The following is a 21,539-nucleotide window of genomic DNA, read 5'->3' on the forward strand; positions in this document are numbered from 1 at the left end:
GCCCACAATATATGAGTTATTAGTCGGGAGAAAAGCTATCGGTCTTTTAATGCGGGAAATTGACCGTAGATATTATAGGAAGGCACGATTTAAGGTATTGGGAGGTGTTTGGGGGGTTTGGAGAGCCATCTCAAAGTTTTGCCGAATCCCAAAGATACATCGTTATTTACATTTATATAATTCTAGACTATTCCCGCAGATGGTAGCAGACAGGAATCTGCAAGATTGGGAAGAATTAGGAGTTAAGACGCTGGGAGACATAACGAGGGGAGATCAGATTCTTGGATTTGTGGCGCTACAAACTAGATTTGGTATTTCTTTAAGTCATTGGCTACTGTATAATAAAGTCATTAGCTGGTTGAAGGCTGTAAGACCAAGGACCTTAATATCAGCTGAATTCCCTATTATCGACCAGCTGGTTAAAGGGAGTGAGAAGATCAGGGTATTCTATAATTTATTATGTGGGGAAATACAGGATGATTTAGAAAAAACAGAAGCAGCTCTGGCTTTAAAATTGGGAAATTCCGATATAGATTTAGACCTAGCCCTCCTACTAAATAAGAAAATATTCCGATCAACCAATTTGAGGGCACAGCACTATAAAACGTTGTTTAATTTATATTACACACCTGCAAAGTTATTTGCTTGGGGTATAAGGGAGGATGATATGTGTCCCAGATGTAAGCGAGGCAAGGCAGACCAACTTCATATGTTTTTTGAATGTGAGTCTCTGCTAGGAATACGGAGGGAGATCGAAAAATTTTGGGAGATGTTGTTAGGGAAAAAAATACCTCTGTCCTCAACTCTAATGGTTTTAGGCACGGACAACAGATTAAAAGTAGGGAGAACGGAGGCAGCCCTGGTGTTTATTTCTGTGGCTGTGTTTCGGTTATTAATCTCTGCAGGCTGGAAAGATTCAGTACCCCCCTCTTTTCAAATGTGGCTTTCCAGATTATTAGGTATGCATAATATTGAGATTTCTTTGTATGCACTGAAAGGGAAGAAAGCACGGGATTTCGGGGAAGGCATCTGGGCTCCTATCACAAAGTGGAGAGAGGCTAGTCTTGAGGGGAATTAGATTTGATCTGACTTTTTCTGGACCAGATTGGGAGATGGTCTTATTTTTGTATGTGATGAATTGGAAAGCTGAATCTTTGCACTGATATTTAATGTCGAAGTGATGTTAATTTTTTTCTTTTTTTTTTTTTTTTTATGTACACTTACTGCAACCAATAAAAATATTTAAAAAAAAAAAAGAGACAATGGCATAACAGGATAATACAATCAACGGTTAACAAAATAAATGCATTAAAAGGAAAAGATCAGAGATTAATAACAATATACAAACAATAATTACAGCCTAGTCCACGGATAAAACGCAGCAATGGACTAACAGTTAATTAGAGTAGTGTCATTGCTGCACCAGAATAGTATAATCAAATGCAGGATTATTTTATCTTTGCATGTGTGTGTATAAAAATACATGTATTAGTTTTCTTTTTCCATCTTAGAACTATGAAATTTTGCAGTCTGCCGAGCCCTCCCATCTGCTGTGTTTAGAACGGTTATGTATATAAAAAAATTAAAGACAAACAAAATACATTACACAAGAAGCAGACAGAGTTGTTAAGGGATAGAAGCAGAAAAATATATGCAGAGATCTTAAGACGTTTTCCGGAAAAGACTTGTGTTTCCCAAACCGGAGATATTTTAAGAATCCTAAGACAGAAAGGTTAGTTCAGATAGCAGTAACAATAGAGTTTTAAATGCTGGGGGCACAATCAGGAAAGGATTTGACAGAGGATCAATATTTCTTAAATACCAGGAGGCTGTACAAGGAGGATCTCAGAATGTCAGCAAGTGAGACCAGCACCTAAAAATGTACATGTATGTGAGGGAAAATGTGAAGAAGAGCTAGAATTGTTGATTCTGCATAAGTGTCAGGCCAGTTTGAAGACACATCTTGCTTCAACAGGACGTCTTTGAAACATCATCCGAACTGACGAAGTTAGGATAAACCAATGGGTTATCAGGACAACTGGTTCTCAAGACACAACGGACCCTACACATAGGGCTGCTCCGAGGCGAGGTGGAGGGTAAGTTGTAGTGCAGAACAAATAATCATTTGTTCTTTCCAATCAAGAAAATTAAGAGAGGTTAGCCAGTATTTAACAGAAACATTAAGATGAAGCGGGAAGATAAACGGAAACACATTATTGAGTGTGTTAAGTCTGAGGTAATGGCAAGTCATCGGAGTCAGTCATCCAGAAAAGGAATAGTAAGGTAAACTGAAGTGTAAGTGACATACTAATGGGGACTCTCAGAAATTCAAGACAAAGGCAGAAGAGAGAGAGCAAAAGAATGGACACCTGGTGAAATCCTTGTGACAAAGAAATATTATAAATGGATTCGCTCAATTTAATTTGTTGAGCATTAGATATATTTGAGGCAAACCATCTGAGAACTGTCCCTATAATGCCCAGGTGGTATTTTAGGATTTAAAGAAGGGTGTTAAGTTGGACTGCCTCACATGTGAACGACAGTTCAAAGAGAATTAAAAAATAATTGGCCATTGTCAAGAATGCACAGGGAATGATCAGTAATTTGGAGAATAGCGGTCAGTGTGCTATAACCTGGTCTGAATTCTAATTGGAAGGTGTCTAGAAGCTTGTTGTCACAAACTATCTAAGTTCACTAGTCATACACCTCTGAAGTATGAAATCTAAGAAGGGAGAGTCAGAGAGGGCTTAAACTGGATATGTATTTGCGATCAGCTGAAGGATTTTTTTTCTAGGGCTGAATGTTTACTAATCAGTCGGAGAAAATATTCAGCACTAAGAAAACGTTGACTATGAGCCAAGAAGGGTACCAGTGTGGTACAAATTTGTGACATTGTGCCTCCAAAAGAAGAGGAGTAGTGGCTTGCTTTCATATATAGTAAAAACTGTATTAAACAGCTTGTCAATTATTATATCTCTAAGACTACTCCACTTGATAGGTTACTGTATCGAAAAACGGTGTGAACTTTTCACATTTGATTCTCAAGTCTCAGACTATAAATAGTGGGGCTGTGGGCTCTGCTTGCACGTGTTAGTGTGGTTTTAAATGCAGAAACAAGACACTGACAACCGTTTCAGAGAAGGGGAAAACGTGAGGTTTACAAGATCAAACCGGATATTTAGGCTTGACCAGAGCGAGTGTAATTAAGGACGCTAAAGCCATAAAGTACACAAAAGGTACTACTTGTTGACCGTCACTCCTTTGATGGTTACATTTTGCAGCAAAAGTACTGCAAATATTTCAACTGAAATAAAGAAACAACTTGTAATTATGCACTTTCAAGTTACTCTCTGCCTTCCACTCCCAGCCCAACTGTCATGATCTAAAGCAGCTTTTTAGGTCGAGCCTTGCGGCAGCGAGCATTCGCTACTCGCGCTGCGAGGAATGCTGTGATATAGTATGTAGTGGCAGCCCCACCCACTCTCGGCCCATATTTGTCATTGGATTGTGCCATTGTACTTCTTAAATGCTGGCTTCTGTTTCGTAAAAAGGCTAGTTAGTCCCTCCTTGGTGCCTTGGAATCTGCATTTGTTACAGCCCATAACGACTGGACCTTTTACTTGGCTTGTTACACTGTCTGCCTTATAAGTGACTGAGCACTATTTTATTTATTGACACTGGGGACAATGGTGGCTGCTTTTTTTTGTATCTCCATGCTGAGCACAGCGCCTGCTTTAGAGACACCGCACTCGGTTGCATTTTTTTATTTTTTAACTTTAATACTGAGCGCAGTGTCACCGCACTGAACCAGGAGCAGCTTCGACTTCTTTGCTGCCCACTACCTCCCCTCAGCCAGTCCGCTCTTGCCTCCTTTATTGGCACCCTCCCTCGCATGAGGGGGCAGAGCCTAGGGGCAATCTTAGCGAGTCAAAATAAGCATTTGGAATGCAATAGGACTCGCATTTATGCGAGTTGGAGCTATTGGGATTGTAAATGAAAATGCCTTTTATTTATGTTTTGATTTTTAAAGCATAAATAAAAGGAAATGTCGTTTACAATGCCAATAGCTTAAACTTGCGTAAATGCGAGACCTAATGCATTGCAAATGCTTGTTGTAACTGCTTCAATGACTATTGCTTCAGTTGTGATCCATAGCCGCCATGCGAAAGGCAGAAATCCCAAGGGAGCCAAGTAGGTAAGAAATACTGAGCTGTAACCATTAAACATCAGGAGACCTATAAACCTACATCTGCCACATGTGAGTTCCTACTTAGAGTTCTTTCTTATAGCAGTGCCAATCATAAAGGAGTAACACTAAAAGATAGTGCAGAAATAATTTAGTAATAATGTACTTATCAACCATGTCTTTATCCGTTTAAAGATTGCAACCTAGCAGTTCTCACACACCGAGTTATTGAAAATGCAGGAATATTAGACCCTTTCAATTGCAGAGGGGCACTAGACAGCGTTGCCCCCTGCCTCCACTACTTTTTGCCCTTGCACTGGAGCCGTTGGCGCACTGGATCAGAAGGGAGCCGATGAATTGGGGCATAGAGGCACTGGGCGGGTGGGAAGATCGAATTTCGTTCTATGCGGACAATATAGTCCTATATCTATAGCAAGACCATATCACTCGATGGCGAGGGTGCTCCATATTTTCGAGTTGTTTGGAAGCTACTCAGGCTATAACATCAATTGGTCTAAGTCCATGATCTTCCCGTTATCGGGTCCTCCACCTAGGGTGCCGACAAAGTGTGCCTCTCCAGTTGTAGGGGAAGGCTTCAAGTACTTGGGCATCTACGTCAAGCGAAGTCAGAGGATGTTCCTAATGGAAAACCTCGAGCCCCAGATAGACTGACTACGCACCGACATCAGTCATTGGTGTACCCACCCATTGTCTCTTATGGGCAGGGCAGCTCTCTAGAAAATGATGGCTCTGCCGCGCCTCCTGTACGTTCTCCAAAATACCCATAGCCTGTTCCACCGACAGTTTTTAAGAGGGTGGCCCAGGAAGTCAGAACACTACTATGGCTAGGTGGTTCTCCGAGAATCGCACTTTATAAATTACAAAAGGGAGTCTATGATGGCAACCTTGCTGTACCGGACATCAAATTATATTACTATTCTTTGCAATTATTGGTCATTAATGACTGGGTATACGTAGACACCAACGAGCCAGCCTACAGAGCAGGCAGAGCATTCATGCCGCAAGGGAAACGTGAGCCGCTCTTGTATACCCAAAAAAAGAGTGCAGAGTGGCCAGTACACACTGGAGTGGTGGTAGAGTGTTGGAGGGAAGCCAACAGATTTCTCGGCTGGATGGGTAAATTGACGAGCCGCATCCCACATGGGTGGGTAACCCATTGAAAGAGGTGGCTAACCTAACGGGCTTCAAAGGGTGGAAACTGTTAGGCATCGAGTATCTGGGCGACGTGTGGCGGGGGAGGCTCCCATTACATTTGAGGACTTACAACAGAAATACAACTTGAACCAGACGCAGAGATATTACCTTATATGAATGCACGCACTACGAAGCCATATCCCACGGGGTACCCCAGTTCTAGATCACTCGCCTCTATAAGATAGGCTGCTACTCAATCCCATCCCTGAAAAAGCTTAAAGACAATATACCGCAAACTAATAAATAACGAACCAGACCCCCTGTTGACCCTGCGAGGGGCGTGGGTGGACGACTTGGGAAATATGGACAATGAGGAATTACAGGAGGCAATACAGAGTCCAAGGGAAATCGCAGTCCGTTCAAGATTTAGGTTAATACAACTTAAGATATTACACTGCACCCACTACCCGCATACACACCTGTATAAAAGGGGTAGGGCGCCAGCGGCGCTGTGTGTCAGGGGTTGTCAACAGTAAGGAACTTTCGTCCATATTTTGTGGGAATGTCCCGACATTACCCGGTTCTGGCAGAAAGTAACAGACGTTCTGTTTAGGGTGACAAGGGTGGAGGTTCCAATGGATGCTAAATGGCTCCTCCTAATGATTAGAGGTGACGTGGAATGGCCCAGACACATCCTTGCCACCGTCAGTGGGGGAGTGGGGAAAAGATCAACTGGTGCCAGCAAGCAGAGGAAAGGAGCAGGGGTTATGTTAAGAAATTGGAGAAAATATGGGCACCATGGATGCGATATAGGGTGTGGAGTGGTATGTATCAGCCATGTCGGGGTGTAATAGGGATGGCAAGGTATGCACCTGACTGATTTACGCTTATTCCTTGTGAAAATGTTTTAGCTGTATAAGTATGCATTGGAAATCGCCAGTGAGCTACAGTCTCTTCCCTCTTTAACATATAATGGTTGTAACATTGAAGCCTCATCATGTACGAACATTAGTGATTCATGTATGTAATGGTCTATTTAGCAAATTTAATGAAGAGTTTAAAAAAAAAGGAAAATGCAGGAATATTTATGGGCAGACTGCTCAAAACAATGGGACAATTACTTTCAACAGTCCCATTACTCTGGAGATCACATGAGTACCTAGGAAGTATTCTCTTCTCATCGTCTTGCTAAATTTAGGGTGACTAAATTGCCTAACACCCTTTCCCACACATGATGTGAATATGTTTAGGTGGTCTTTTGCTATCTAAAAGTATTCTCTAAAATCTCAGTCTAACCCGTACAGGCAAGGTAAGGAGCCAGTTCCCACTGGAGCTATACAACTGCGTTTTTACAAGTATTTGGATTACGAAATCACTTCAATCAACCATAGCCACAATGGTCAAATGCCAGGATTTTGTTTTTCAAATAATGTATCATTATATAGCCATTTCTATAGTGCTGCAAGTTCCAAAGAGATCTAAGCACCATCTAGAAAATTGGTTATAACATTTTTATCTGCTACCTAAACAACAGAATATGATACTTTGCGCATATCTTTAGGTAGACAATATAAAAGAATAGCTTTGTGGCAGAAAAATGTAATTGCACAGCAACTAGTCTTAAACGGAGGAAACCAGCAGCAAAGATTTGTCACTAGTACACAAGAACTTAATTCTGGAACTTTGGTTCAATTGATGCGAACCAAGACTAAAACTCAGGGGCATTTTGGGTGCCACATGAAAAACTAATACCGTAAACACATATTACACCAAAGTTTTTTGTTTCGATAGGTAATGAGAGAAACCCACTTCCGTCAAACACTCCCTTTTTAGGTCTCGCCTGACACAGCGCATGCGCTGGCCTGGCGAGACTTATTGAGAGGGCTCCAAAATGTGCTACCAGGCCAGCTTAGAGCTACAGTGCATGTGCGCGGGCGTGCGCGCCCCGCTTTACCGCGATTGCTTTCACTTTCGTGGCCGCACGGCCGCTTTGATGTTTGATCGTGATCCCGATCACTTTCACGGCCGCAGGGCCACTTTACATAGCCAATAGGTCTCGCTTTTGGGACCTTATAAGTATTTAGTTATGCAACTGTTGCATGGCTAAACACTTATAAGGTCCCAAAGGCGAGACCTATTGGCTATGCCAATGCTTGTTCTTCTTGAATTTTAAATTGCGTCTCCAGCGACAAGGAATGGCTCCTGCCCTCTGTTGGGCTCTGAGATGGGAGAAGTGGTTGAAGAGTTGTAGCTGCCTGTCAGGCTGACTTGTTTCAGTGGGAGAGGAAGACACTTCATGGAAGGTCATGGGCTAGACAACGGCCTCCTAGAATTCCAAACCCGCTCTAGCCTCTGCCTATCTGCCAGCTGTTAACTTTCACAAAGGATCACCACTTACCTTTCACCCCCTTTAATCATTATTTCCATGCCCTCGGGTAGCTTCAAAATCACATTATAGGAATCATTTCAGCTAGCAGCTCAATTTGCACATAAAGTCCCATGTATTTCTAAAAGGCAATTGAAAAACAGGATTCATGGTGATGGTCAAGATGGCAACTCCAGAGTGTCTGTACGTTGGCCAAATTCCACCTTAAAACTCGCCCATGCACCACTACAAGTATTCCCATTATGAAGAAGAAACAAATAGCAACATACACCTCAGCATCACACCCCAATTACAGCTCTGTAGCCACTGAATCCTGAGTCTTATAAACCTTGTGACCTTTCATGGAGGCCAGATGCACTATATTTTGCAGACCAGTCATTTAAATTGGCAAGTTATCAACAACCAATCTACTGCACGTCACACAACACAAAGCACTGAGCTTATAAAGTCCCTACTAAATTTCAGGTAGAGTTGTCAAAAGGCCTCTTACAAAAGCAACAGCTCAATCAAAACACTAAACTGCATTACATTTGATTGTTTGGGCCTCCGATAGGGAGCATATATCGAATTAGCCTATGGTATTAACGGAATTAACAGATAAATATGTCTTCAATATGTGTTAAATGTAATCCCACCTTCAATTAATATTCCTTTGTCTTTTAAAACTTTTGAAAGCAAAGAAAAATTATTAACTCAGTTGGACAAATTCCTCTGGCCTCTTCGCTATTTAATAAAAGACTGCGTACTTCCTGCTATAGCCATATTACCACTACATTTTATCCCACATGAAACAAACGTTTGATTAAGAAATAAGTCACTCCTGCTTAATAGTGACATGCCTTCATGGCAGAAATATGGCAATAAATGTAATGTAGTTTGTACATTTTTTGTAGTGCATTTTTGTAAATGTAATGTAGTTTTTCGAAATACTGGATGCCAACTGGAATTATAAAATGGAACAAGTTTTGTTAGGTAGATGGATAATATACATTAAATTCTTTGTTAGGATGAAGTCACAAGCAATCCCAAATTAACCCATGCTAATCCCCCTGGTAGCTTGGCACAAGCAGGTAGGCATAGAGGCACTGTGTAAATTATTTGAGCAGACCTTCAAATAGTAATAAACAATAAAAGAAAAATTCAACACCAATTTAGAAAAATAGAGTAATTTTTTTATAAATAATTTAAAGACCAAAACTACAAACATCTAATCAGTAGAACTAGAGGTAGGCCATTTTAAAGCTTTAACGGAAAATAGTGCCAAAAAGCACAAACTGCCAGCTGTGGATATCTTGTCGTGCCAGACCGGGACAAAGTCATAAGTTCATACCAACAGCGATGCAGCGCAGGCTGGCTACAGAGACCCAGTTAGGCTAGTTGAACAGAGTACCTTGAATCCCATTTGCGGAGAGATGTAGAATCCTGTTGAGGATGCGTAGCGCAGTGGCGATTCCTAGGAGCTGCGAAGCTCCCATTTGAGGTTGTGCGTAGTCATTGTGGATGCTGTCAATCAGGGGCTTTTAATGTGAAGTCCTGCGTCACGTACCGGCTGGATCCAAGGAAGCCTCAGGGCTTGTGATGTGAAGTCCAGCGCCGGACAAAAACCATGCAGAGCTCCCGATGCGGGGTTTGGTGAAGTGGTGACATGCTCAGTGGCTGTGATGCAGAGTTTCTGGTCGGCGATACATCGAGCTGCACTCCGGTGCATCGGTTCTGCTGGGACCACAGTGGGGGCTGGTAGAGCTCCTTCAGGCAGAATTCCAAGGTGCCAGGACTGGGGTGGTTTCACTTGGGAGGATAGGACTCACAGCTGGCAGATTCCAAGAACTGGGTAGAAGATAGAGGAAACCTGTTCTGTCCCTGAGACTTCTGATCAGGAGGCCAGCAAGATAGCCCTTGGAGACACTATGGAGGTCTTGGGTTCAAGATGCAAGTCCAGTCCTTCACTCAGGCATAAGGGCAGGGCAGCAGAGTTGCAGTCCTTCTTCCAGCAGAGCAGTCCTTCGGATTCTTCCAGGTCCGGATGTGTACTGGAGATTTGGGGTCTGAGGTCCAATATTTATACCTGGTACCCATGTTGACGTAAGAGAAGCTTCTACAGGTTTCCGTCTGCCGAGAGGAGCTTAGAACGTCATGCCTCCCTGCTTGGGTCCCAGATTGTCTTGAGTCACAACAGACTAGAGTCAAATCCTTTGAGAGAGTAACCCTGGCAGGGCCTTTGTGATCTGCAAGCGTTGGGAGGTAACAGCTCCTACACCTTGTTAGCTCAGATTGACCCGTCCTGCCAACACCTAGCTTCTCTTCGTCTCAATGTCTGGTAGCAATACACATAGACCAAATGCACCAAGTCATGTAACCCAGGATACATACAGCAGACACCAAATGGTTGAGACAAGAAAATGCAAAATCTCGAAAAGTGGCATTTTTTAGAAATGTGACAAAAAAATCTGACTTTACCATTAAAGATGGCTTTTAAATACAATTCTTCAGACCCAGACATGGCCCGTCAATCTGCTCCCAATTGAAAGTTATCACTTATTAAATGTAATAGGGTAACCAAATGTAATCCTATGTTAGAGGTAGGCCTTGCAGTAGTGAAAAACACATTTATGAGGTTTTTTTTACTACCAGGACATGCAAAACTTAAACAAAGTTTTAATTTACACTTTATCCTGCCCTTTGGGCTTTGTAGGGCCTACCCTAGGGGTGTCTTATATGTATGCAAGATATGGGACTGGCAAGAGATTTATCTTGCCAGGTCAAAGTGGCAGATTAGAACTGTGCACACAGGCTGAAACAGGAGGCACAAGGCATGTTCAGAAGGGCAACTTTAGTGGGTGGCACAATCAGTGCTGCAGACCCACTAGTAACTTTAATTTACAGGTCAGAGTACGGGTGGTACCACTTTACTAGGGATGTAGAAGCAAACTAAACATGCCAATTGGGTATAAGCCTATTCTACCAAGTTTAGGTGAGATATCACAATCACTTTAGCACTGGTTAGCAGTGTTAACCACTTCAGTGCTCATGACGGAATGGTTCCGTCATGAGCACAAGTTCTAGTGTGCTCATGACAACCATTCAGTCATGAGCACATGCAGAGGGATTTCCCTTTTTTTTGTCTGGGGAGTTGGGGAAAAGCTTCCCCCAACCTCCCCAGGCTGCTTTTTGTATTTCATTGAAATGACGATCACGCGCAATCGTCATTACAATGAAATCGAAACAAACATAGTTTCAGTTTCGGTTCTTGTGGGGCTATCTCAGCCCCCAAGCACCGAAAAAGATGGGAGAGGTATCGTTTTTGGGCAGAACAGAGCAGAAAGCCCACTAGCCCCAGAAAGCCCACTAAAAAACAGGGATTTCTTTTTTATTGACGTTGGGGTGGGGGCTGTCCAAAAAGGGCTTGGCAATACCCCCCCCCTGGCAGCCCACTAGGCCTCAGGATTATTATTTTTTTTTAATTCAGGGGTGAGGTCGGCCCAGAATGGGCATGCCAGTGCCCACATCTCCCCCCTAAAATGCCACAGTCTTTCTGCCCCCCCGAGGGGGCAGTGGCCCCTGATCTGCAGAAATCCCAACAGGCGCCAGCGATTATGCTGGCTTTTTTATGCATGGGTGTGGGGGCTGCCCAGAACGGGCATACCAATGCCCCCACCATCAATAAAATAGCAACAGTCATTCTGCCCCTCTTGGGGGCATATCGGGGCAACCCTCCCCCCAATCTCCACCCAGGGTGGCAGAAAGTCCACTAGGCACAGACTTGTTTTTAGCAATGTGCCTACCTGTGGATTTTGGGCCCTAGCGCAGCCGGCACATAGGGAAACCTAGCAAACCTGTACATTTTTGTAACTAGACACCAAGGGGAATCCAGGATGGGTGACTTGTGTGCCTCTAACCAGGTTCTGTTACCCAGAATCCCTTGTAAACCTCCATCTTCGTTAAAAAAACACTTTTTCCTCACAATTATGTGTTGGAATGTTCTGGGATCTGCGTGGATCCACAAAATTCCACCCACGCCGCATTACCCAAAGTCTTCAGAGAAAAACGGTACCTCACTTGTGTGGGTAGGCCTTGTGCCCGCGACAGGAAATGGCCCAAAACGCAACGTGGACACACCACATTTTCATAGTGAAAACTGACCCTTTTTTTGCAAAGTGCCTAGCTGTCGATTTTGAACCCTAGCTCTGCCGGCGGCTAGGGAAACCTAGCAAACCTATACATTTTTGAAAACTAGACACCCAGGGGAATCCACAAATGTGTTGTGTCCACGTTGCGTTTTGAGCTGTTTCCTTTCGTGGGCACTAGGCCTACCCACACAAGTGAGGTACCATTTTTATCGGGAGACTTAGGGTAACAGAGTTGTAGAGCAAATGTTATTACCTATTGACTTTCGATGCATTTCTGCCTTCCAAATGAAAGACAATGTGTAAAAAATAAGTCATTTTGAAAAATGACCTATAATTCTCATGCTAGTATGGGTATTCCCAATTTCGGAAACGTGCAAATATCTACTGTTTCTTAACTCTATATTTTGTTCCCATTTCACAAATATATAGGTGTCTTTCATACCGATTTTTCCATGTATACATTTTCCCGGAATAATTGCTATATACCCGATACATATTAAAAAACCATTGCAAGTCGCTGCTCAGTTATTGGCTCTGGGTTCGTCGGGTTCTTGGTGAACCTACAAGTCCTATATATTCCCACAACCAGAAAGGTCCAGCGGATGTAACGGTATATTGCTTTCAAACAGTTGTCATAATTAGAAGAAGTTACAGGTAAAAGCGTTGACACAAACGGCTGTTTTTTTCAACTAATTTTCAATTTTTCTATATTCAACGGTTAGTTTCTATAAAGAAACCTTGAAGGATCTACACAAATAACCCCTTGTTAAATTCAGAATTTTGTCTACTTTTCTAAAATGTAAAGCTTTCCAGGATCCATTATTGCTTTCATACCCATTTCTACCATTAACTGGAAAGAGGTTGAAAGCACAAAAAATAGCAAAAAAGTGGCTATGTCCCAGAAAAATGCCAAAACTGTAAAATATTTTGGTTTTCAACAAAAGTCTACTTGTCCCTGAAAGCTGGGACGATGGTGATTTCAGCACCACAACCCCTTTTTTGATACCATTTTCAGGGGGAAAAAAACTGACGCTTTCATCTGTAGCCCTTTTTCCCCAATTGTTCCACACAAAAAAACAAATTTAGCTGTATTTTGGCTAATTTCTGTGTCCCCTCCAGGGGAATCCACAAACCCTGGGTACCTTTAGAATCCCCATGATGTTGGAAAAAAAGGTGGATACCTTATGCGGTCAAGATGTTACATAGGCCTAAGCGCAAACTACCCCAAATAGCCCAAAAAATCTCGAGTGCACAAATGTAGATCCCAAAATCACATGGTATTAAAGCTATAGAATGGTATTAAAGATATAAGAACATCTGTAGTTTTGATTTGTCAGTAGTATGTAAAAATCTCCTGTGCATAAACGTAGAGTTGCGAAATGTCATGGTATTAAAGCTATGCTGGTTAAATCCTATTCCAAAGGCATTTCAATGTTTTTAACAAAAATGTTGCAAATAGTTTCTTTTGGTCGTTATCCTTTTGGAGGATATTTCTTTTGTATTCATTTCCTGGGTGAAGGATGGGCCTGTACATCTGCCAAAGATGTTCTTCCTCTACTGCTTTTTTTTTTTACTGCAGCTCCTACAAGTCATATAGCTTTTGTGGTGTTTCTTTCTTCTAGGTTCCTCCACTTCTTCCGTGTGGTGTCCTCCTCCTTTCCACAATTTCCTTACCTCTTTTCAATCTACCATACTCACCTGCTGGGACACTGGATGTCTTTTGTATCTTTAAATACCACACCGTCTTGTCCCCTGCCATTACTTGGCAGTGGCGGGCACTGCCAAGTGAAAGGTTTGCCATATATTTAAAGAGGTTACATTAGCATGATTTTTTAACAAAATAAAGCTGTATGTTCTTTTTTTTTTTAATAAAACATTCACCTTTTTGGCAACTGCTCGCTAGTTAACCCTCAAACATTGGTTGCATTTCATTGTGTGACAAAGATGATTTAAGAAAAGCGGTTTACTGTTGTATTGTGGTTAACACTAAATTAGTACAATTTTCAAAGTGGATCTGATTAGGTCAACTGCTATTAATTTCCAGGACTACGTATCACCATTTGCAAAAGGCAACTAAAATTCATAAACACTGCACTAATATTCATAAGTTGAACAGCAACTATATCATTGAGCTTTCAGGCTGAAAGACGATCAAGACATTGTAAATGTAACTTCATAGCGTTCAAGAGGCTGAATTACCAAAGCACAAGAGATCAAATTATTGGTTCTTATTTTGCTCCTATATGCCACTCGAAGGCTTCTCACTTTCTGAGCACTTCTAGATGATTTGTTCGCTCTTAGTTTTGGAATTTTCTGTTCACGGTCCTTTTATTTAAAACACCCAGAAGCATATTAAAAACAATAAGATTTTGAAGTGTTTTCCTTCTTACTTTAGCTTGCTGGAGTTTTATAACATTTATCAGGCAAAACACTCATTATTTCGCGTTTCAAGGCCCCTTACAAAAATATGATGTTGAACTGAGCTGTATATTTGTTGAACCACGTTAAACTGTGTAACATTTAAAGTTTGGGTTAGTGTTAGTATCAAAATAACAGAAAACAATTTGGATTTAATTGAAGGTATGAATTAGTTTAGTAAAATGTACATTCATATAATTTGTAATAAACTATTTGAACTGAATCAATTATAGAGTTATGGTTCCCATGAATATAATTCGATGTAGGTAGGTAGCAGGGTTAGCATTGATGAAATCTAGAATGCCGTAAAGGAGACAGGTTAAGGATGAATTAGATGTTATTAATAGGTTGGGAACAGTAAAGGTAGTGCTAAATAAAAAATAAAAAAGGGGAAAAAACCACCAGAGGATAAAATAAAATAAAAATTGGACAAAGTAAAGGAGGGAAGTGATGGTGGCTGGATGCGTTCTTGGTACATATTGTGTGACGTTCCCAACACATCCCTAACCATCACTGGAGCCGTGTACATAAAAGTGCACCAAATGAACAAATTACTTTTCTTCATTAATGCCTAATCTGGTTGAGACTATTTATCCGTAGATTCCTTACCTTGGAATAACCCCCAAGTGTCAGATTAAATCCAGAGTTCTTTTTAGCAGTACCCCTGCATGCTGCTAGGTGGCGTCATTCGGCTCTTTGTCGCCCTTGTCGGAAGTGGCATGTGCAGTACCCATATAGGTGCCTTTCAGGTGCACTGACATCAGTTACTTTCACAACTTCCCATGCTCAGGAGCACAGAGCACGAAAAGAACTGACCACTGCTGTAAGAAACTATGGCCCTGAGAACAGTGCCCCTTACAGTGCAATTGGCTCGCAGAGCGAGGGGGATGGGAGGGTTGGTAGGTCATCTGTGGCTAGAAAGAGTCTCTTTAAACAATGTGTTACCGAAGTTAAGTAACCTGTTCATCTGATAGAGACATCTAGCTGCACATTCCTTAACTTAAAATAAATACCTGAGCAATGCCTTCCCAGAGGAAAGGTCTGCAAAGCCAAGTTTACATCAAAACGTCCTGTAGGACTTAACAGATGATGTGCCCATTGCAAATGACCAGACTATTCGGACAGTAGTGTCTGGTAAATGTGTGCAAACACGCCCACATTGCTGCCTGACGGATGTCCAGGATGGAAACTCAGCGGGCTAGATGCTCTGGCAGAATGAGCATGCAAACCCTCAGGTGGATGCTTCTCGGCCAATGCGCAGCAGATCTTGATGCAGAGCACTATTCATCTTGAGATGGACTGTTTCTGCACGGCCTTCCCTTTTATAGCTCTAGAGTTAATCGTCCACCCAGAACTATTTTGTGCAGTCAAGGAAGAACAACAACACTCTTTTTGGGTCCAGATGGTGGAGTCTTTCCTCCTCTTTGGATGGTTGAGACAGAGCAAAGAAGGTAGGCAGTATGAGGTTCTGGCCTACATGGAAGAGAGACAACATTCGGAAGGAAAGAGGTAATGGTGCGTAGGACCAGCTTGTCAGGGTAAAAGGTGGTGTAGGGGGGTGTGTGTGCCGGGATTGCCTGCAATGTGCTGACCCACCTGGCCGATGGTATGGCCACTAGAAAGGCAGTTTAAATCAAAAGCCTAAGAGGGCAATTATGCTGAGGGTGCACAAATCAAGAAGGCGAGAACAAGATTCAAATACCACTGGAGCATGATGAATGGCCTGGAGGTAAACGTGCTGCAGGCTTGTAAGAAACCTAGCCACAACAGGCGACATAACTAAAGAATGTTGGTCTGGCAAATGCAAAAATGCTGAAATGGCTGGAAGACAACCTTTAACTGTGCCCGAAGCAGAGCTCCGCTGGGCTTACAATAGAGTAAACAGAAGAACCTTGGATAAAGGTTCAGAATAGGGGTCAATGTTATGGGAATCACACCATGTCACAAACTTGTCCCAACTGCAGGCCTATTATGAATTGGTGGAGGGATGCATGACTGCCAGTATAACCTCTCCGATTTCGGAAGGAAAGTCAAAAGCTGTCAACTGTCGTTGATCAATCTCCACTCACGAAGGGTGCTCAGGTTCGGGTGTCGAACCCTCCCCTGTTTGTGCGACTAAAGTTCCTGCCGAAGAGGCAGTCTGATTGGAGGACCAATGGTCATGCTCAACAGCTCAGGATACCAGACTCTCCATTCCTAATCCAGAGCTTCAAGAATAACTTAAGACCAGTTGTTCCTGATCTTCTTGAGAACTCTGGGCGGGAGTGGTATTGACAGAAAGAGGTACAGGAGGCTGGAGCTCCACTCGAGATGAAAAGCGTCTCGAAGCAACAGCTATTTTGGAAACTCCAGCACACAAAAATTCTGACATTGCGCTTTCTCTGCACTGGCAAATAGACCCAACTAGGGCTCTTCCCACTGCTGATACAGTCCTTGCACCACCTCCGGGTGAACACGTCATTCGTGATCTGCTAGACATCTTCGGCTGAGTTTGTCTGCACTGGCATTCAGAGAGGGGACAAACTCAGCCGAACCACCAGGAAAATGCCCTGATTTTCAGCCATGTCCATAGATGCAGAGCCTCTCGACAAACGGTCCAAGACCCCACCCACCCTGTTTGTTGCAGTGTCACATGGCAGTGGTGTTGTCTCTGAACACCTGCTCCAGCCTTCCCCTGATAGACAAAAAAAGACTTCATGCCAAGCAAATTGCACGAAGCTTCAACAGGATGATGTGGAGCTCAGACTCTGCCGGAGAGTTCTGTGATCTTCATATCTCCCAGATGGCCACTCCATCCTAGAAGGGACACATCTGTCACTACGCTCCGGTTGGGGAAGAGTAAGGGTTCGGCCACTGCCCCAACTGCGGTACATCAGCTAGCACTGCTGATCTTTCGCAATTTCCTCAGAGATCTGGACCATGTTGGAGAGATTGCCCTGATGCAGCGCCCACTCGGACTACCGGTCCCAATGCGGAGTCTGCATATGCCAAAGGGTACAAGTAACTAGAGGAATGCAGGATGCCATGAGGTCTACCAACCTCATGGTCAATCTCCCTGAAATACAGGATAGAGGCTGAAACATCGTTTTTATAGACTAAACATCCTGGAGTCGCCACTCAGGAGGATAGGCCCAAAACTGCACTGTGTCTAGGATAGGACAAAGGCCTTTGTCCTTCTTGGACACCAGAATGTAGGGGGGATAGCAGCCACAATCTACTTCTGATGCAGGCACCCTGCCTATGGCCCCCTTGATCAAGAGAGCCAGCACTTCCTGACGGAGCAAGGAGAGGTGGTCCTCCGTCAGTCGGTTGTAAATGGGTGACATAGGTCATTGGGTAGTCACAAAGGGGAGATCGTAGTCCCTTTGAACAATTTGCAAAACTCAACTTCAGATGTTTACAGATTGCCAGTGATGTAGGTGATGGTGCACCCCTCCCCCCAAACTGGATGCGCATGATATTCGGAGGGCAAACTGAAGAGGTTTGGAGGGTGCAGCTGCCAGGGGGGAGGGGGTGGCGGACAGACCCAACCTATGGCTACCTGTCCCCCGAAAGCCATGGGACCACCGTCCAAGGCCATGAAAAGGCTGGGAAGCCTGTGGGCCGTGGAGGCTAGGAGGGAAAATATGTAGTTGAAGACCCCTTCTGTGGCCATGAAAGGGGTGGACGGCAGACTGGGGTGGCGAGGGGCTGTACACAAGCACCAGGATGTAGCTCTGCTATCCTTAAAGCGCTCCAGCGAGGAGTCCGCCTTCTCTCCATAAAGCTAGGAGCCATTAAAAGGCATGTCCATAATGGAGGCTTGGAAATACCCTGAAAAAACAGTTGATCTCCATCATGTATTGAGCCGCAGGGCCAGAGAGGATGAAATCGCTATACTCAGCAAGTCGGTCATGTCAAGTCACATCATATGGTGAACTTTGCTGCTTCTCTCTCACCAGCAATAGCTTGGGAGAGTATGGCCCGGACCTCCTCCGAGACCATAGGCACCACCCGTGCAATCAAATCCCAAATTGCATGGCAATATCGCCCAAAAAAGGCACGCAGTGTTCATCGTCCACAGAGAAAGGCTGGTGGAATAGAACATTCTCTTGCCAATGGCATCCAGCCTCTTGGATGCCATATGTGGTGGAGTGGCAGGTAACGCTCTGAGGTTGAGCCAAGTGGTGAAGGCTTTGACCACCAAGCTCTCCAAAGTGGGGTGCTGGAGAGGGAAACTGGGCTCACCAGAAGCAGGGTGATGGTGGTGGGCAATCATCTTATGGACAGGAGCCTCTGTGCAGGGCTTGAACCAGGCCTCGAGGACGGCAGCAGTAAGTGCTTCATTAAAAGGGAGTAAAGGTTATTCATGGTAGGAGGAGAGACTAAGCCAGTGTCAGGCAGGGTGTCTAACCCCCTGGCCTCTGCCAGTTCCTTGTACCAGTTGTCCTTATTCTCATCTAAGGGATTCTGGTATCCATTAAAGTCCTCAGACCCCCCCCATTCCTCTCCCTCTCCAGACCTGTCAAAAGAAAAAGGCACTGGCTCCGACCCGGAGAGCATGTTCACAGTCACAGCCGGTTGACGTCCATCTGGCTCCGTGTTGAAGTCGGGAATGACAATGGAGATGTGGATGGCGTCGGTGGTAACGGTAGTAGAGCAGGTGCCAAGGAAGATCTAGGTCTCGCCGGCTGATTCGCTCTGGATCCAACAAGGGATAAATGAGGCTCGACTGGCACTGAGGATGAGCCTCCAAAAATGTTTAGTTGGACAGGGGGTCACTCTGGCAAAATCAGGGAAGTGCGCAGCGGACAAGAACTCGGGGTCAGACGAAGCGAGAGGCCTGGAGTGTCATTGTTCCCGCACCTCATTGGATGACTTTGCCAGGTGTGGCAGCATCTGTGACTTCTTTGAATTTTCATGCTAGTGGGATTTACTCGGATCCCTGACAGCTTTGAGTGCGACAACGAAAGCAGAGTGTAGCTCCACGAACGAATCCGGGGCCTTCGGTGCAATCAGGGTCTTGAGAGACGCTGGGTCGTCGGACATCGGGCGGCGAGGAGCTTGAGGGATCGCTCCCTTAGCGTATTGGGGTGCATGGCGCAGCAGTCCTCCCAGGTCTTGGAGTCGTGGTCATGCTCCAGGCACCACAAACACCAAGTGGAGGGTCTGTCAGAGGCATCGGTCTAAGAGGCAGCACGGGGATTGTAACCAGCCTATTTCTTAGGCGACATCCTCACACCAGGAGAGAGAAACTCTCAAAAATAGTCGACAATACATCAGAAAAAGCCAGCCAGAAAATGACTGGGGGTAATTCTGACCGGATCAGTGTTATCTCCCATGAAAGTAAAGAACTCGCATCAGTGCACCAGGGCGGTGCCTATATAGGGTTTCACTTTCGGTGCAGACCACGACTTGAGCCAAACAACGCCTCCAACCAGCGCGCAATGGTACTGTTCAAAAAATATTCCGGATCCAGTCTGACACCTGGATGGAGAATTATTCTACAGTAAGTAATCTGCAGCTAGAAATCTATCAGTTATGAAGCTACAAAAAGACTGCAGCGCACAGGTGACCAAAGTCATCATGCTGCCAAAAAGAGATAATATGAAGGGAACAATTGGGTTCGCAATGGGGGCCAACAGCAACCCAGAAAGAAGGAATAGCAAGGGTGCATGCATGAAAGCTAAATAAGTTAGAAGCATAGCAAATGCCAGAGGTGTAAAAGAAACTACCTTTCTTGAACATTTTCCTTAATTTCTTAAATGAGCTTTGCTTTTTAGAGGAGATACGCATGTTGGGGGAGCTTGCAGGTAACGATGCACGGGCAACGCGGGCAGGGATTCCAGCGGCTGACATCACCAGAGCTGTCACGCCTGGGGGGAACGTGAGTAACATGCAGAAAGGAAAGAATGCGAAAAACACAATTAAAACTTAAAGCTTAAAAATAAGAAGTGGAAATTAATGTCTATACAAAGTACACCAGACTGAACATAATTTAAAAATGAAAAGTGTAACAATAGGACTTCAGAATCTATCACTAAAAGTGGATAGGCAACTGCTTTAAAATTCACAACTGCATATCTTATGCACATTTTAGTGCCTCTTTAATCCGACTAAATCTGTGTTTTTACTTACATCCTTGTTTATCAAGGAACACGCTAGTGGAAAAGTCAAAGGGGACCACAGGCAAAACTGCAGCTTGTACTGGGAACACAAAACATGAAATTACTTACCAAGTTATGTATTTATTCTTTTCAGATCGACTCTCCCTGCAACTGTTTCTGGTTGCACCGTTTGGTAGAACCAGACATTGCTTTGCAAAGCTGCATAATATTAAATATTTCCTTCACCTGGGTGTACACAGGCACTATTATTTCCATCAACCTGCCCTTAAATCTTCAGAGGATCCTTTAAGTAGCACACGTAGGAGGGTACAAGTGTAGTAGGTCTGTCATGTCAGATGACGTCCGATGATGGTGGAAAATGTTCCAAGGCACCAACTGAGGTAGTGTTAAAATCAGACTTTCCTCAGACTGGCAGAAAAAAAGCTATTCCATATTCCACTAAACAACAGAGCAGTTTGTCAACTTTTAAGGCCCCAATAACAGAATATTGATCAGTTGCTCTTGTACTGCGCTGTGGTGAAGGTTTTCCTGACAGCTGACAGGATACTGAAGTTCTCAGAGATGCCAATGTAGGTGAAGGATAGCACCTTAGACATCTGTGTTAAATTTGGGAGATTAAAGAAGGGGACAAGTATTCTCTCCTTCCTCATAGATAGGAAGTCCATCCTTTGAAAGAGGCAGATAGACTCCCTTTAAGGATGCAGGTTTTGGAAGCCAAACCTGGACAGTGCCACTAGTATGGTATAGCACTCACAGCTCCCCTTAATTTTCTGCAGGACTCACAAAACGAGAGATCAGGAAAAAGGATTATTAAAACTTCCTCTCCAATCGAACATCAGGCTACCCCTAGGTTGGGAACCCATAAGAAGCAATAACTGTGTGCAAGAGGAATTCAGGTTTGTGGTAAAGGCGTTGATTACTGGAAGCCCCAAGACTCGGAGAGCATTTCTGGATGGAATTCCCACACACAGGAGCAGTGGAGATGCCTGCAGCTCGTATAATCTCTTCCAAGGAGTGAAGAATGCTCTTGGTGATGATACACTCCCACAGCTCTATTGATGTTTGTAAGATCTTTAAAAAGCAAAGTGCATGCCGCCACACTTACAGAAGATAGGGCTGCAATGATGTGCACTGTTACCACAATAGACCAAACATTAGTA

General features: G+C 43.8%; 1 protein-coding gene across 2 annotated transcripts in view; it reads right to left on the reverse strand.

Moving 5' to 3' along the window:
• The window catches only part of DTX2 (deltex E3 ubiquitin ligase 2), a 576,494-nt gene that overhangs the window by 199,849 nt on the left and 355,106 nt on the right, over window positions 1-21,539 (reverse strand). Inside the window, exon 5 of one of the 2 annotated variants that reach the window (XM_085649604.1) lies at window positions 19,987-20,127. The exons of the other annotated variant lie outside the window; for it this stretch is intronic. Within the exon in view, the coding sequence (XP_085505730.1) occupies window positions 19,987-20,127 (141 nt within the window). The remainder of the gene's footprint in view (window positions 1-19,986; window positions 20,128-21,539) is intronic. 2 annotated transcript variants of the gene reach the window in all.

Source organism: Triturus cristatus, chromosome 3_2 (genome assembly GCF_964204655.1).
Source record: "Triturus cristatus chromosome 3_2, aTriCri1.1, whole genome shotgun sequence".
Lineage (NCBI taxonomy): Eukaryota > Metazoa > Chordata > Amphibia > Caudata > Salamandridae > Triturus > Triturus cristatus.